Source organism: Periplaneta americana, chromosome 10, assembly GCF_040183065.1.
Source record: "Periplaneta americana isolate PAMFEO1 chromosome 10, P.americana_PAMFEO1_priV1, whole genome shotgun sequence".
NCBI lineage: Eukaryota > Metazoa > Arthropoda > Insecta > Blattodea > Blattidae > Periplaneta > Periplaneta americana.
In genome coordinates, this window is record NC_091126.1 from 151,083,096 (window position 1) to 151,097,139 (window position 14,044).

Consider the following 14,044-nt stretch of genomic DNA (forward strand, 5'->3'; position numbering starts at 1 on the left):
TGAAACACATGATGTTAAACAAAGTAACGTCAAGGAGATGCGAATTAGTCATGGTCCATATGTATGATGCCTGAAAATAGCTATTGAGCCTTTGAGTGCTGCAATTGTTAGATCTCTTAAAATACTTTTTTGCAGACCAAAAGATTTACAGAAGTCGACTAGGAACAGGGGTATGGTCCCACGGGCTCCTATCATTAGTCCCGTAATGACGATGGATTCCAGATGATATTTGTCCTTATAAAAACTGATGGAAGGTTCATATATATTCCTTTTTTCCTCGTGTACTTCTTCTGGCTGGTGTTCATGCGATTCGAATCTCGTAGTAGGGTCTATGATGTAACCTTCAAGAGAGGGAGGTTTAAATGCAATGATGTCAATTCTTCGATTACTGCCCTCACTGGATATGCCATGTACTTCTTCATATACTGAATAACCTTTGTTCCTTAAGGCAGTTGCTATTATAGATCTTACTGTATGATGCCACGTATTTCGTAGAAGTTCACCATGTGGACAGGCCCCCAGGACATGGGCAAGGGTTTCAACCTCCCTGTCGCAACGTCGACAGAGATTACTGCCCGAAGACCTGCCACGTGTATATATATATATATATATATATATATATATATATATATACATACATTTTTGTGGTGATCATATCACGAATTTTTAATTAAACGTGTTATATCTGAGTAAATAACTCACGTTTTATAGGTAGTTAGGTTTCGTGGCTAGACGTGCTAACCGTTACTCCACAGGCGTGGACTTTCTATTTCATCTAGATCTCTACAAAAGGAAAGGTGTTCATCAGGAGGGATATTTAATGTTTAAGCAATGTTAAAATGCTGTATTGGAGCGACCCATCTTGCATTACAAAATCTATCTCCTGAGCTATCTTGGCAAATACATGTCATTCGATAAACCAATTCTTGAAGAATTGAAGTAAAAGGGAGCTATGTGCCATTTCCTTCCAGCGCCGTAGCATCATGGTCTAAGGCATCCTGCCTAGGACTCACGTTACAAAATGTGCGCTGGTTCGAATCCTCATGGGGGAAGAAATTTTCTCATGAAATTTCGGCCAGTGTATGGGACTGGTGCCCACCCAGCATCGTGATGTACTTGGGGAGCTACGATAGGTAGCGAAATCTAGTTGTGAAAGCCAGCTATATAAAAACCTATATAAAAATGCCTATTCAAATTGTTTTCCTAAATGTCACAAAATATGGGCCTAAAATTGCACATTTTGTAAAATATCAACTTTTCACTATGAATGGTTTTACAACACTGGATTTTGTCAAAATGAAGAAAGAAAACTGTTTAAAATTTTTCTATTGACCATGAATTCAAAATATTTGCCTACTTATTGTGCATGTATTAACATATTATTCAGCACTATTGACAAGTAAAAAAATATTGTTGATAGTGGAGAACGAATTTTCAAATTTTGGAGCTGTCTCCTACATTCACCAAATGACATGTAAATTTTTCATAGGTTAAGGGATTAAAAAAACACCAAATTGTAGAGTACAACTCGACAGAATAGTAGAGAATAGAACAAAAGACTTTGTATGAAATACTGGACACAACAGTAGATCATCTCGTAAATTAAAAAGCATAGCTCTTGACTTGTTCTACATGTTTAAGTTTCAATGCTGATAATGAAAAAGCATATTTTTCTGAATAGGGTATGATATATAACTTAAAGATGACAAAAAATCAAGCTGCCTCCTTTTTGCTGCAAATTCTTGAATTGCTTTAATTTTGTAAAAGAGTAGTATGCTGTAAAGTCATTTACATTAACACATCCGCATTATTTAGTCAAATTCATTTGTTTGTGGAATCATTAAGCATTTGGAAAATTCTTATTTTTAAAATACTCATCTTAGCAGTCTATGATCCATGCTTTCCTTTCTTTCTGTTAACAGTACTAACTCTTTGGATTCTCTATACAGCGACTCTTAAAAAAAAAACTTGATACTTCTGAGTAAAGTAGAAGTTTGGTGACTGTTACTGGAGATCCTCACTGCACCAATTATCTACGGCAGCGAATAGGAATAGCCATCTAATGTGGAAACGCAGTCAGCATTTTTAGAACCTTTCCAGAAGCCACTTCTCTGAATGAAGTTTTTTTTTATTTGAATATCTAATGTGATTTGCAGTTTTCTTTTCCTAATTTTTATGTTCTTTAAATAATGATATACCGTAGTTTTGTAGACAATGTCACTAATATAATGAAATTATTTGAACATGTGTATGATAGTAGGTAGTTCAAAGTGTAACAATCATGTATAAGTCAAAGGAAATATCTTCACAAGCTGTATTTTATGTACAAAGAAAACAAATTATATGGTATTAAATTTCCAATAATTTTAATTTTGACAGGTAAAGTAACAGAATTGGTATTCTATATAACAAACTGTATAATTCTTCAAAATCTACAACGACTGCAAGATAAATTCATATCTTCCTTTTGCATGAAATGTTGACAATGATAATATAGAAGTCGGGGAAAATATTGGGAGAAATAAAGAAAAATATATCTGCATAAAGAGTAGACTTATCTAACCAAAAAAACATCTGACGACATAAACCTAGTTACTTGAGTTGGCCTGTTGAATTCGTAATGACGTAGGTAGAGGCGTGTTAAACATGCAGTAATGAACAATAATGACCTGAAGGTATGTGAAAATTTAGTTCCTATAACATAATAATATAGAACATTATGAATCTATTTTGACGTTTAAAATAAAACTCCTGATCCTGGCTTCTAGTATTTCAGAAGTATTCAGTAATGGACAATTTTTTATTTTGATATTTATTCATAACAACATTTTAGTTTACACAACTGCCACATTTAGCTTGTTCTTTGAGAATTTTTAATGTTTTTCTTAATGTATTCACAGTTGCTGCAAGGAATCATATGGTTCAGTTCTCTCGAGAAATTTTAATCAAATGGAGTATGTTATTGATTGGTCTTCCTCATTTTTCCTTTTGGTTACAAAATTTGATAAATGTTGACTACATTACAACATACTACCAGTACAAATTTTTAATTAAATGTAATTTTTTATACCTATCCTAATAATTTGGATGTAACTTTTGAAGAATGTGTCGAGATAGATGTAAAGGCGCGTCTCCACTATTAAACATTTAACAACAACATGTTAAATATAACATGTTGAACTTAACATGTATATGGACATTTCAAGTCTCAATTGACTTAACATCTTAACTAAGTATGTTGAATTTAACACTTTTAACATGTTGGCGTGTTTTCCAGCAGAAATGGAAAACATGTCAAGTCAATTCATTTGCTCGTGCAGCGTCGGTACTGTTCAGCAAAGTTCGTACAGTTTCCATAGCAGCAACTATAAGTTCCGATTTTGTGGCGCGTATCTTGATCATTTTTATACTATCATTGGTCCTTAGTGTTAGCTGTAAGTTGTTCGAAGTAATGGAGTGGACGAAAGAAAATACATTAGAATAAAATTAATGCACTGATGGAAAGGCCTTGTTTGTGGGATGTGTCTGCAAAAGAATACATGGGCAAAACTAAGAAGGCCGACTGTTTTAGAGAACTGGAATTATTATTTAATAATTGTTCTCGAGAATACAGTAGAGAGTTTTCACACTCTCGTCGTACACTAAACGTTAATGCTATGTTGACGTTTGTAATGGTCGTATTTGATGATGTATGTTAACGTTCTTAAAACTTCAGAAATAATAATTATACGATATTACCCACTCCTTTAACATCTATCATGTCGTAGGTCCTATGATAATCAATCGCGCTGTAATTTTTTAAATTGAGATGAAATGGCTGCTCTTAAATTGTGTTTTTCTTTGATTTAACAGGAAGTATTTTTGCAGCACTATATTAAAATCGTGTTCTGACATTCTCAGCAAGTTTTTGAATCCAAATAGATACTGTATTCAACTTTAAGCTCGTTTAGAATGTATCCTGCATAGTGTCTTTTACTAAGATATTGCCGCATCCACATTCTCATGTTCTTCCTTTTCAAAGCCTTGTAACAGGCAATAGAGGCAATTACAAAAGTCAGATCATCATCTGAGTCCATTGTCCAAGGTTTGAAAATAAAACACTATCTATATTAAAATCTCATAGGCTGTTTATGGTGGACTACACAAAGAAAGTCAAGTTTAACATGTTTAACAGTGTGGACAAAGTGTTAAATGAAATTAGCATTAACATGTTCAGTCAACATGTTGGGATGTTAACAGTAAACAATTTAACATTTAACATGTTGTTGTTAAATGTTTAATAGTGGAGACGCGCCTTAATACATTAATATAATTATGTAAAAATTGGCCAGTTGATTAAGAAGTCTGTTGTAGACAACAGAAGCCTTATGGTACATTGGTATATTAGGAAACATTAGTGTTCTATAAAAATATATGCGAAATCTGAAACAATCATCTGACTGAAAGGTGGTATCACGTGACGTAAGTGATGAAAACCCTTACTGAGGTGTGAATCCTACTGCCCATTACATTTATAATTATATTTATTTTGAACTGAAGTAGATTATAGGTTACAATTTCATTTTTCTTGCTCCCTCAGTTACATGTCCTTTGTAATTTCTATCATCATTATTACTGTTATGCACTCGAATCTACTGTCTGCACTGATGAACAAGATGGTTACCGGTACTGGATCGTATTATTATTTTTTTTTTGTAATTTCACAGAATTTCACGAGCATGAGGAGAATAAAATTACTCTGACAGAAAGTTCTCATTCTGTTTTTATTAGTTTACAGAATAACTGTCAATATGGTTTTTAGACTTTGCCCAATGTTTGCTTATTTTATGAAATAACTGTTCTCTGAATGGAATTCATCATTCAAAGGCATTATGAGTACTACATCACTAAAATCATTCGAATTTAGACTGTACCTCCAAATAGACCGTAACTTCACTGATGTGCAATGTCTTTGCATTTTACGTGGTTTTCTTCATTTACTTAATAAAAATAGCATTTTTCTGATGAAGTAACTTTAACAGTAACAGCAAATACTGTTCTAGAAAAGTTGACAAATTTAATGACAAATGTAAGCATATTCATTATCAGTAATATTTATCTTCGTTCATTTATCTCGTACAAATGAGTTACACATTAATCTGGAACTTCACAAATGCAGTACTAAAAATGCATTAAAATTCAGATAACTTTAATCTTTCCCTTATAAATGACAAGTCTTGATTTATAAAACAGAAATGTACCATCAGATCATTTCTGCAAAAATTGGAACATACTTCCTGTTTCAAATTCCAGATTTAAATACACAACAGAAATCCATAATCAATTTAAATTAGGAGCAAGAGATAGATGGCTCTTCTCAGAATTTCGTGGAATGGTAGAGAGCGTGATGTTCTCGGGGAGATGCAGTTGTTCCTGAAGAGGAGCTGGACCCAGGCAGCAAAATAGTTCCGACTCCAGGCAGAGTCGTTTGAGCAGGGGCAGAATTTCCTCCAGGTGCTAGAGGTGCAGGAACAGGTTCTCTGTGATTGAAGGTGGTGCCAACCCTCGGAATAGTTACTAGTTCAGATGCTGTGCTTGTAAATGTCCGCGAACTTGGGTGTAAGTGTGACTCGGAGCACAACAATGGGGACGGTCGCAATCCTATATTGCTAGACGTGTGAGACGGGTTGAATGTTGTGTGCTGACTGAAGGTTGAACCATGACTGCAAAGGAGGAAATATTCTCGTTATCAAAGCTATCATAACAATTTATAAAAAGTAAATACTGTATGCTGTGACACTGTTTGTGCTTTCTTTCTAGAATATCTCATGATTCCCAGAACTTGACTTAGTAATATAGGGTTTTTAAGAAATAAGAGGTAATTATAATTTCGAAATATATATGATAAGAACTTTCTTGTGTTAAATATTAACGTACCTTGTTAACATGTTTCGACCTATTTTCGGTCATCTTCGGACCTGGTCGTTTTTGGTCTTGGCGCCTCTTGTTTCCTGTGTGGGTGCGTTCGTAGTGTAGAGTCAAAGAGTGTATGTGTTTTGAAATTGAGTTGTGTGTTGAGAACGTCGTTGGGGCGTGTTTTCGTGCGTCTGTATATTTCATATTGTTCTAGTGTGTTGAGTTTCTGGCTTTTTGGTTGGATGTGCAATATTTCCATGTCTGTGTTGATGTCTCTGTAGGTGTGGTTGGCATTTGTGATGTGTTCTGCATATGTGGAGGTGTTTTGTAATTTTGTTATGGCTGTGATGTGTTCTTTGTATCGTGTTTGAAATGATCTGCCTGTCTGTCCTATGTAGAAGTTGTTGCAGGTGTTACATTTGAGTTTGTATACCCCTGTGTGGTTGTATTTGTTTGTTTGTGTTGTTTGTATGTTGAGATGTTTTTGTAGAGTGTTATTTGTTCTGTACAAATACAACCACACAGGCGTATACAAACTCAAATGTAACACCTGCAACAACTTCTACATAGGACAGACATGCAGATCATTTCAAACACTTTACAAAGAACACATCACAGCCATAACAAAAATACAAAACACCTCCACATATGCAGAACACATCACAAATGCCAACCAACCTACAGAGACATCAACACAGACATGGAAATACTGCACATCCAACCAAAAAGCGAGAAACTCAACACACTAGAACAATATGAAATATTCAGACGCACGAAAACACACCCCAACAATATTCTCAACACACAACTCAATTTCAAAAAACATACACTCTTTGACTCTACACTACGAACGCACCCACACAGGAAACAAGAGGCGCCAAGACCAACAACGACCAGTTCCGAAGATGACCGAAAATAGGTCGAAACATGTTAACAAGATACGTTAATATTTAACACAAGAAATTTCTTATCATACATATTCCGAAGTGATACAGTGTTAAAAAGTTGTGTAATCAAGATGTATAATTATAAATGCTCATATTTTCTACATAATTCTGGCACTGGCATATTACACAAGAAACTAGACTTTTTGCATCACCAACTATCAAGGTTAGGTACTGTACCACATTTGTTTTAGGAAGAAAAGGAAGATTTTCAAAAGAAATAAGAAAGATGTATGGAATTTCCCATGGATTTAGTAACATAATTATAACTATTGAGTGTTTAATTGTTTAAGGTCTAAGGTCAATACTAGGTCTCGGAAGTTGATAACCTAAAAAATAACCTATAAAATTATCTTAAATTTCTGAAAATATGACGTCAAAATTAAAAAAAATAGACCATGATTTTTATAGCAAAATACAAACGAAACAGTATTACATCCATAAGTGGGAAAATACATTGTTACCAGTCACTAACTGTTGCAAAAAAACAACTTTGTCTACTTTGTTTTACTTTCGGTATTTTTACGTCTTCACTTGTGTGTTACAATATGCTGACTGCGTGCACTGCTGCTGCAGTATTTGTTCTGTTACGTTGAATGGGGGGGGGGGGAAGCATGTAACACACGTGATCAGCATTCAAGACTAATGTAACCATAAGGAAAATTCTTGTAAGATGCAATCAAATTGTGTAAGCAACCTGCTGTAGTTTCTCGAATATAGACTACGACTACACCATAAGCAATTTCCGTTCATAAACAAAGAAAGGCAAAAAATGCAACAAAAAGGTTAACATTTCCTAAAAAAAAATGACCAACAGACGATGAATGACCGAAAAATGCAAAAAGATGCAAAATAAAAGTTGTGTATGCATCCTGTTAGCCAAGGATATTTCTTATACCATGAAAACTGAAAATTTCTATTTTGTCTTCCTCCAACCGCTATTTTAATATGTATTTGCCAGTGTGCTAGCAGACGAAAGCCTTGATGTTTCTTGTAAAAAACAAATGAGCATCATTGTTAGGTTCTGTACAAAAGATAGTTCTAAAGAAAGATTTGTTGGTTTTTATGACATTTCAAGTGACAAAACTGCTTTAAGGTTATCAGAACTTATTATTATTAATCAACTTAATGCTTGGGACGTTACTAATATACAATATATATATATATCTTGTAACCCACATGTATTCTCCTATTGGTATATTAACTCTATATTATATCTCAAGTGAATTAATCGTCGAGTTTATCTCGACCAGTTTATATCTTACAAATTTATATATTCCCCTTATATTAAGGAACTGATTTTGATTATATGTAATTTTCTACTTTATTTTATATTATGAAACTGATCTTGATTATTTGTAATTTTCGACTATATTTTATGTAATCTCTAAGGTATCTTCTTTTGTGTTGTTTTGTATTCTATTATATAATTATGCACTTCATGTATATTATTAAAACCTGGTTGAGTGGAAGAGAAGGTCTTATGATCTTAACTCTGCCAGATAAAATAAAACTGCTGCTGCTACTGCTACTACTACTGCTACTGTTTTCGAACATTGTAGCACCATTAGATTTATTTTATGAAGGTAACATGCATTGTATTCTTCACCTGACATAATTAGGAATATTAAATCCAGACGTTTGAGATGGGCAGGGCATGTAGCACGTATGGGCGAACCCAGAAATGCATATAGAGTGTTAGTTGGGAGACCAGAGGAAAAAATACCTTCGGGGAGACCGAGACGTAGATGGGAGGATAATGTTAAAATGGATTTGGGGGAGGTGGGATATGATGATGGAGACTGATTAATCTTGCAAAGGATAGGAACTGATGGCGGGCTTATATGAGGGCGGCAATGAACCTGCGGGTTCCTTAAAAGTCATTTGTAAGTAACAATGTAAAAGTGTAGCTCATTGATATACTTGTTTCAAAAAGTGTCATTTGTCTGCCATTACAGAGACACCATCACAGGTATGACTCACTATTTTATTAGTAACATCCCAAGCATTAAGTTGATGAATAATAACTTCTAATAGCCTTAAAGCAGTTTTGTCACTTGAAACGTCATAAAAACAACAAATCTTTCTTTAGAACTTTCTTTTGTACAGAACCTAAGAATAATGCTCATTTGAGTTTTACAAGAAACATCAAGGTTTTCGTCTGCTTGCACACCTACAAATTCGAAGGAATGTAGCTCTTCTTTAATGTGCTCGTTAGTTGCGTCAGTTTATTTTGAATTGTACTTGACGTACTTTTAATAATCAGCATAACAATGTATGTAAATGTAATAAAGAGGAATTTATTGACTGAAGCTGATCAATTTTGCACAAAAGCTGCCTGTAACCTACCTAAGCACCTGTACAGTTGTGTCCCGATGTTGCTCATCCCGTGACGAGAAACCACCGGAAGAATCATAAGGCGGTGGTGGTTCTGGTGACCGTAGACCTGTCCTCATGCTGGAGACTCGACAGGATCCTTGGTCATTCACTTCGCCCAATTCGCTAACATGTATGTCTGAGCGTGTCTCTCTCGAGAAGGTATGGCCTCTCCCCATGGCAGCCCGACCTTCAGTCGAAGTCAAGGAGTGCACCGGCTCCAGATCCACCAGAAGACGCGAGCCAGCTACTGCAGAGTCCAGTGGTGTTGTAGCCAGACTATTTGGGTTTGAGAAAGAGTACATGTTGGCAACTCCACTAGCTGTGGACGAGCAATGCATCCGATACAATGGCCCTGTAAAATAAACATTGAACAATCTTGTAACACGTAACATTATTCTTAAACTGGTCACTGAGACTTGAGGTCCTTATTCTCCCATCTAGGAGGATAAGAAAGGTGAAATTACCTTCGTCAACCTAAATGAACAGAGTATGACTGAATGATTATATCCTAATTACCTAGTTTTTTTAATTAAAACACATTAAAAGCTCTTCTTATGTAATGGTATTATTTATTGTGTCAGAGTTGTTTTATGATTTCATATGTCAACTGTTAAAAATAAGACAGTTAATTTATTTTCTTAGAGAACACATAACTAGTAGATGGGACGTCGAAACACCCCACATAGTATTTACAGTCACTTTCTATTTTATTTCATTTTTTATTTTGAAATGTTTTGTGGATTATTTATGTTGTTTGTAGTTTACCGGATTTACAACACTGTTATTTAAATATGTTCCACATTTTAACTTATCGTTTACCGGTAATACTTTTTGACATGTTGCAGAAACAAACTGCACATCAAGACAGTACGACAGTAAGTGATCCTCAACAAAGAACCAATAAGTTAAAATGTGGAACATATTTAAATATAGTACATTATGCAACGAGCCTATAATGGTAGTAATTAAGACGCGAGTATGTTTATGAAACGAGCGCAAGCGAGTTTCATAATTTTCATACGAGCGTCTTAATTACCATTATAGGCAAGTTTCATACGACATTTTATGCTTGACCGTATTTCTAACTTGAAATTATTCATAAATATTCATGTTATTCTTATCTGACTGGGGAGTGGAACTGACCTTGTGCAATATCTCGTAAATTGTGAGATGTGCGCAGACGCGAAAGTATTGATTTTTTTCCGAGAAACAAATGTCATTAACCTTGATATAATCTAGAGAGTAAAATAAACATTAATCTTGATATAACCTTGAAATTGATTTAGACATTGAAAAACGAGATGACAAATTGAATTTATTTGAATATTATTTACAATTAACGCTAATTATTATAGTAACAGAACATAACCTTCTGCGACAGTATTGGATTTCCAGCCTCCGTGACGTTTCGCTAGTTGTCTTTCGATTGCATATCCGAGAATAATCGATACTTGCGCTTTCGTATTGCTACAATGGTGTTTTCTGATTGGTGGAACACCTCAACTTTAATTAATAGGTGTACTTTAATGAGGTGTATAATTACTACATTTCGGCATGGTCGAGCATAAACATTGTTTTAAAACCGGTAGGCTACTACCAACGTAAATAATCTACAAAACATAAAAAAACAACAAATTAGAAATGACGGTAAAGACTATGTGGAGTGTTTCAACACCCCATCTACTATAGTCCCTTTGCTCTTATTTCCGGCAGCCAATCACGTTGCAGGTCGACTACATTTAAACGTGTGCGGCTTTTCATTCGCTGCTGATGCGTTATGCACTTCCTAAGGTCGATATATACTTAATATAATTGCCCACCAATTTGGCTCTTTCGTTGGTGACACAGAAAGCACTTGAGGACATTATTTGCCGCTCAATTATTTGCTCAATTACAGTGCGTTTGATTTATTACCATAGGAGCTACGACATGATAATGTTTAACGGTGCGGCAAATAGATTCCTCGTCTGGTAGCTAGGCAACGAAAGGACAAAAATGGCGAACGATACTACCTACATAGACTTTATAGAGCCTTCACTTCCTAAGGCGTAAGCAAGGAGGAGGAGTCACGCCGGAAATAACAGCGACGCGACTATAGTTGTGTCCACATTGATTCATTTTTGAGCCTCAGTTACTGAGAGTGCATAGAAAGAATGAACTGTATGATGCTTTTTTTTCCTTATTTTATGTAGCCTAATAAGAAATAAAACTGTTTGTGAACATTGTTGCTAGTTACCATTATTGGTAGTCTCGGTTTTACAACAATGTTCATTACTGAGGCTCATTTATTGTCTTGTTATCCTTTTGTGAATAAATATACTTAAAAAAGGAACAGAAATGATTATTATCTAAAATAACCAGTTGGGTAGAAGAAACATCCCACACAGTCGCCTATGTAACAAAATGTTCCTGTCCTCAAAAGGTTGAAGGGTTCAGAGCCATAGTGGGTCAAGTGCCATTTATTAAAAAAGAGAAAGCAAGGGTTAAAGTTAAGTGAATACCATAGTTTAATGAAGTTGACGTATCATTTACTCTAAATGTGTATACTTTATATTACTTGCGGTCAATGTAGAGTATCCACCGCCCACTGATCGAATATTGGTTAAACGAGCGTTGAGAGACTTTCGCCGATTTTGGAATAGACACCGACGCACTTAGGTTAGGTTAGTTTAGGCTTTTATTATCCCGTCAAGATGAAGGTGAAAGCGATTGAGTGTGATTTTTTGTTTTCTATGTTGGCAGTACAAGTGCGTCGGTGTCTATTCCAAAATCGGCGGAAGTCGCTCAACGCTCGTTTCACCCGAATAATTCACACTTTTATCACTGCCAATGTTGCGATATAAACTAATTTTCGCAAATCTAATTTAAAAGACTGCCTACACAAGCAACAAGTTATACTAAATGTTTAGGATTAGTGTAAAACTGGCCTATGTCTCCTATAGTGGGCGGGACGTAAGTAACATTCACCTTACTTGCTATATGTTTGCATTGATTTATAGTGTCTATTTCGTTTATATGACGTCATTCCATTTTCGACCAATGAAGTGTAATGAAATTTTGAATTCCAACCAACCACAGTCACACTTTGCGATAATTTTTGCAGCTAGATTTATCGCTATCAATTTATCGCATGGTCGTTCTTTTGTTTAGTCGTTGTCGCCAACTGTTTCCCCTTAAATTGATGATCATGAATAAATTAAGATACAACTACACCAGTAGTGTCAGAGTTGTAAGCTCCGAAACCGGTTGTGGTGCTAGAGACGTCCAGTCAGAGCGTGAACTTGCTTATGTCTGTGGAAGCACCGGAGCACGCAACGAGTTATAGTGGAGCGCTCCGCTCCGTTTAGGGTATCTGACAACGTTGAACTACACGGTTAAACTTTTCTTTCAACTTTAAAGCAATGAATGCAAGATTGATATTTAATATTAATTAATATATTTACGCAGTGAAGACGACGTTCAAAACGGCGCACCATGTAGACACAAAATCTTCATGATCTTAATTGAACGTACCTTTTAAACTTGATTCTTTCAATATTCTTCCCAGATTGCACGCATACGCGATTGGAATATTGAACTGTGTAGATGAAGCTTTAGTTCCGTTACACACTACAGCGAGAATGCGTTTGTCGAGCTATAAAAATTCCTTTCCTGTAGCACTGAGTAAATAAGGAACATCTAAAATTGGTCCTGCTCCCACAGGTAACTTAACCTATAATTGTAGCCTATAAAATTTGTATTTTGTGAATGAAATAAAACAATTGGCATTACTGAATAATATCATCGCATTTCTTTATTGCAATAATCGATATTCATCTATTTCAACATCACAATGTCTGAATACGTTAAGTATTCGTAAATGTACAATTATTAACAGTTTGTCATCGAATTTTAGGAATATATTATTTACATTTTTATTTTATTCACGAAATAGTCCTAATAAATGTCACTCGAGGTGTGAGATTTCCCAGACTATTTCGTTTATATGACGTCATTACATTTTCGACCAATGAAGTGTAATGACATTTTGAATTCCAACCAATCACAGTCAGACTTTGCGATAATTTCTGCGGCTAGATTTATCGCTATCAATTTATCGCATGGTCGTTCTTTTGTTTAGTCGTTGTCGCCAACTGTTTCCCCGTAAATTGATGATCATGAATACATTAAGATGCAACTACACGGTTAAACTTTTCTTTCAACTTTAAAGCAATGAATGCAAGATTGATATTTAATATTAATTAATATATTTACGCAGTGAAGACCACGTTCAAAACGGCGCACCATGTAGACACAAAATCTTTATGCATCTTAATTGAACGTACCTTTTAAACTTGATTCTTTCAATATTCTTCCCAGATTGCACGCATACGCAATTGGAATATTGAACTATGTAGATGCAGCTTTAGTTCCGTTACACACTACAGCGAGAATGCGTTTGTCGAGCTATAAAAAATGCTTTCGTGTAGCACTCATTGTAAGTAACGGTCGAAACAAGGCACAGCTGGCATTGGTCCTGCTTCCACAGGTAACATAACCTATAAAATTGTAGCCTATAATATTTGTATTGAAATTAAACAATTAATAGACGTTCAAATTTATGTAACATCATCGCATATCAAACTCAAAGACCTTGCATAGTAATAATGTCTTTGATCAAACTGCCTTTCGTATGGCGTAATAAAATTCGTGTTTTAATTAGGCCTATCTATACAGAGATGGCTTCACTGCGTAGCAACATGTCTCGCTGTGAATACATAAGCATTGGTCCCCACTGTTACTGTTAAATTAAATTATGATTTCAGCAGATAATGAAAATGTATTTG

General features: G+C 35.0%; 1 protein-coding gene across 1 annotated transcript in view; it reads right to left on the reverse strand.

The window, feature by feature from the left end:
- Positions 1–1,879: 1,879 nt before the first annotated feature.
- LOC138708102 (uncharacterized) overlaps positions 1,880–14,044 on the reverse strand; it is a 186,653-nt gene continuing 174,488 nt past the window's right edge. Inside the window, exons 3-4 of the mRNA XM_069838289.1 lie at positions 9,189–9,570; positions 1,880–5,702 (exon numbers count right to left, since the gene is read on the reverse strand). Coding sequence (XP_069694390.1) covers positions 5,357–5,702; positions 9,189–9,570 — 728 coding nt within the window. The 3' untranslated portion in view covers positions 1,880–5,356. The remainder of the gene's footprint in view (positions 5,703–9,188; positions 9,571–14,044) is intronic.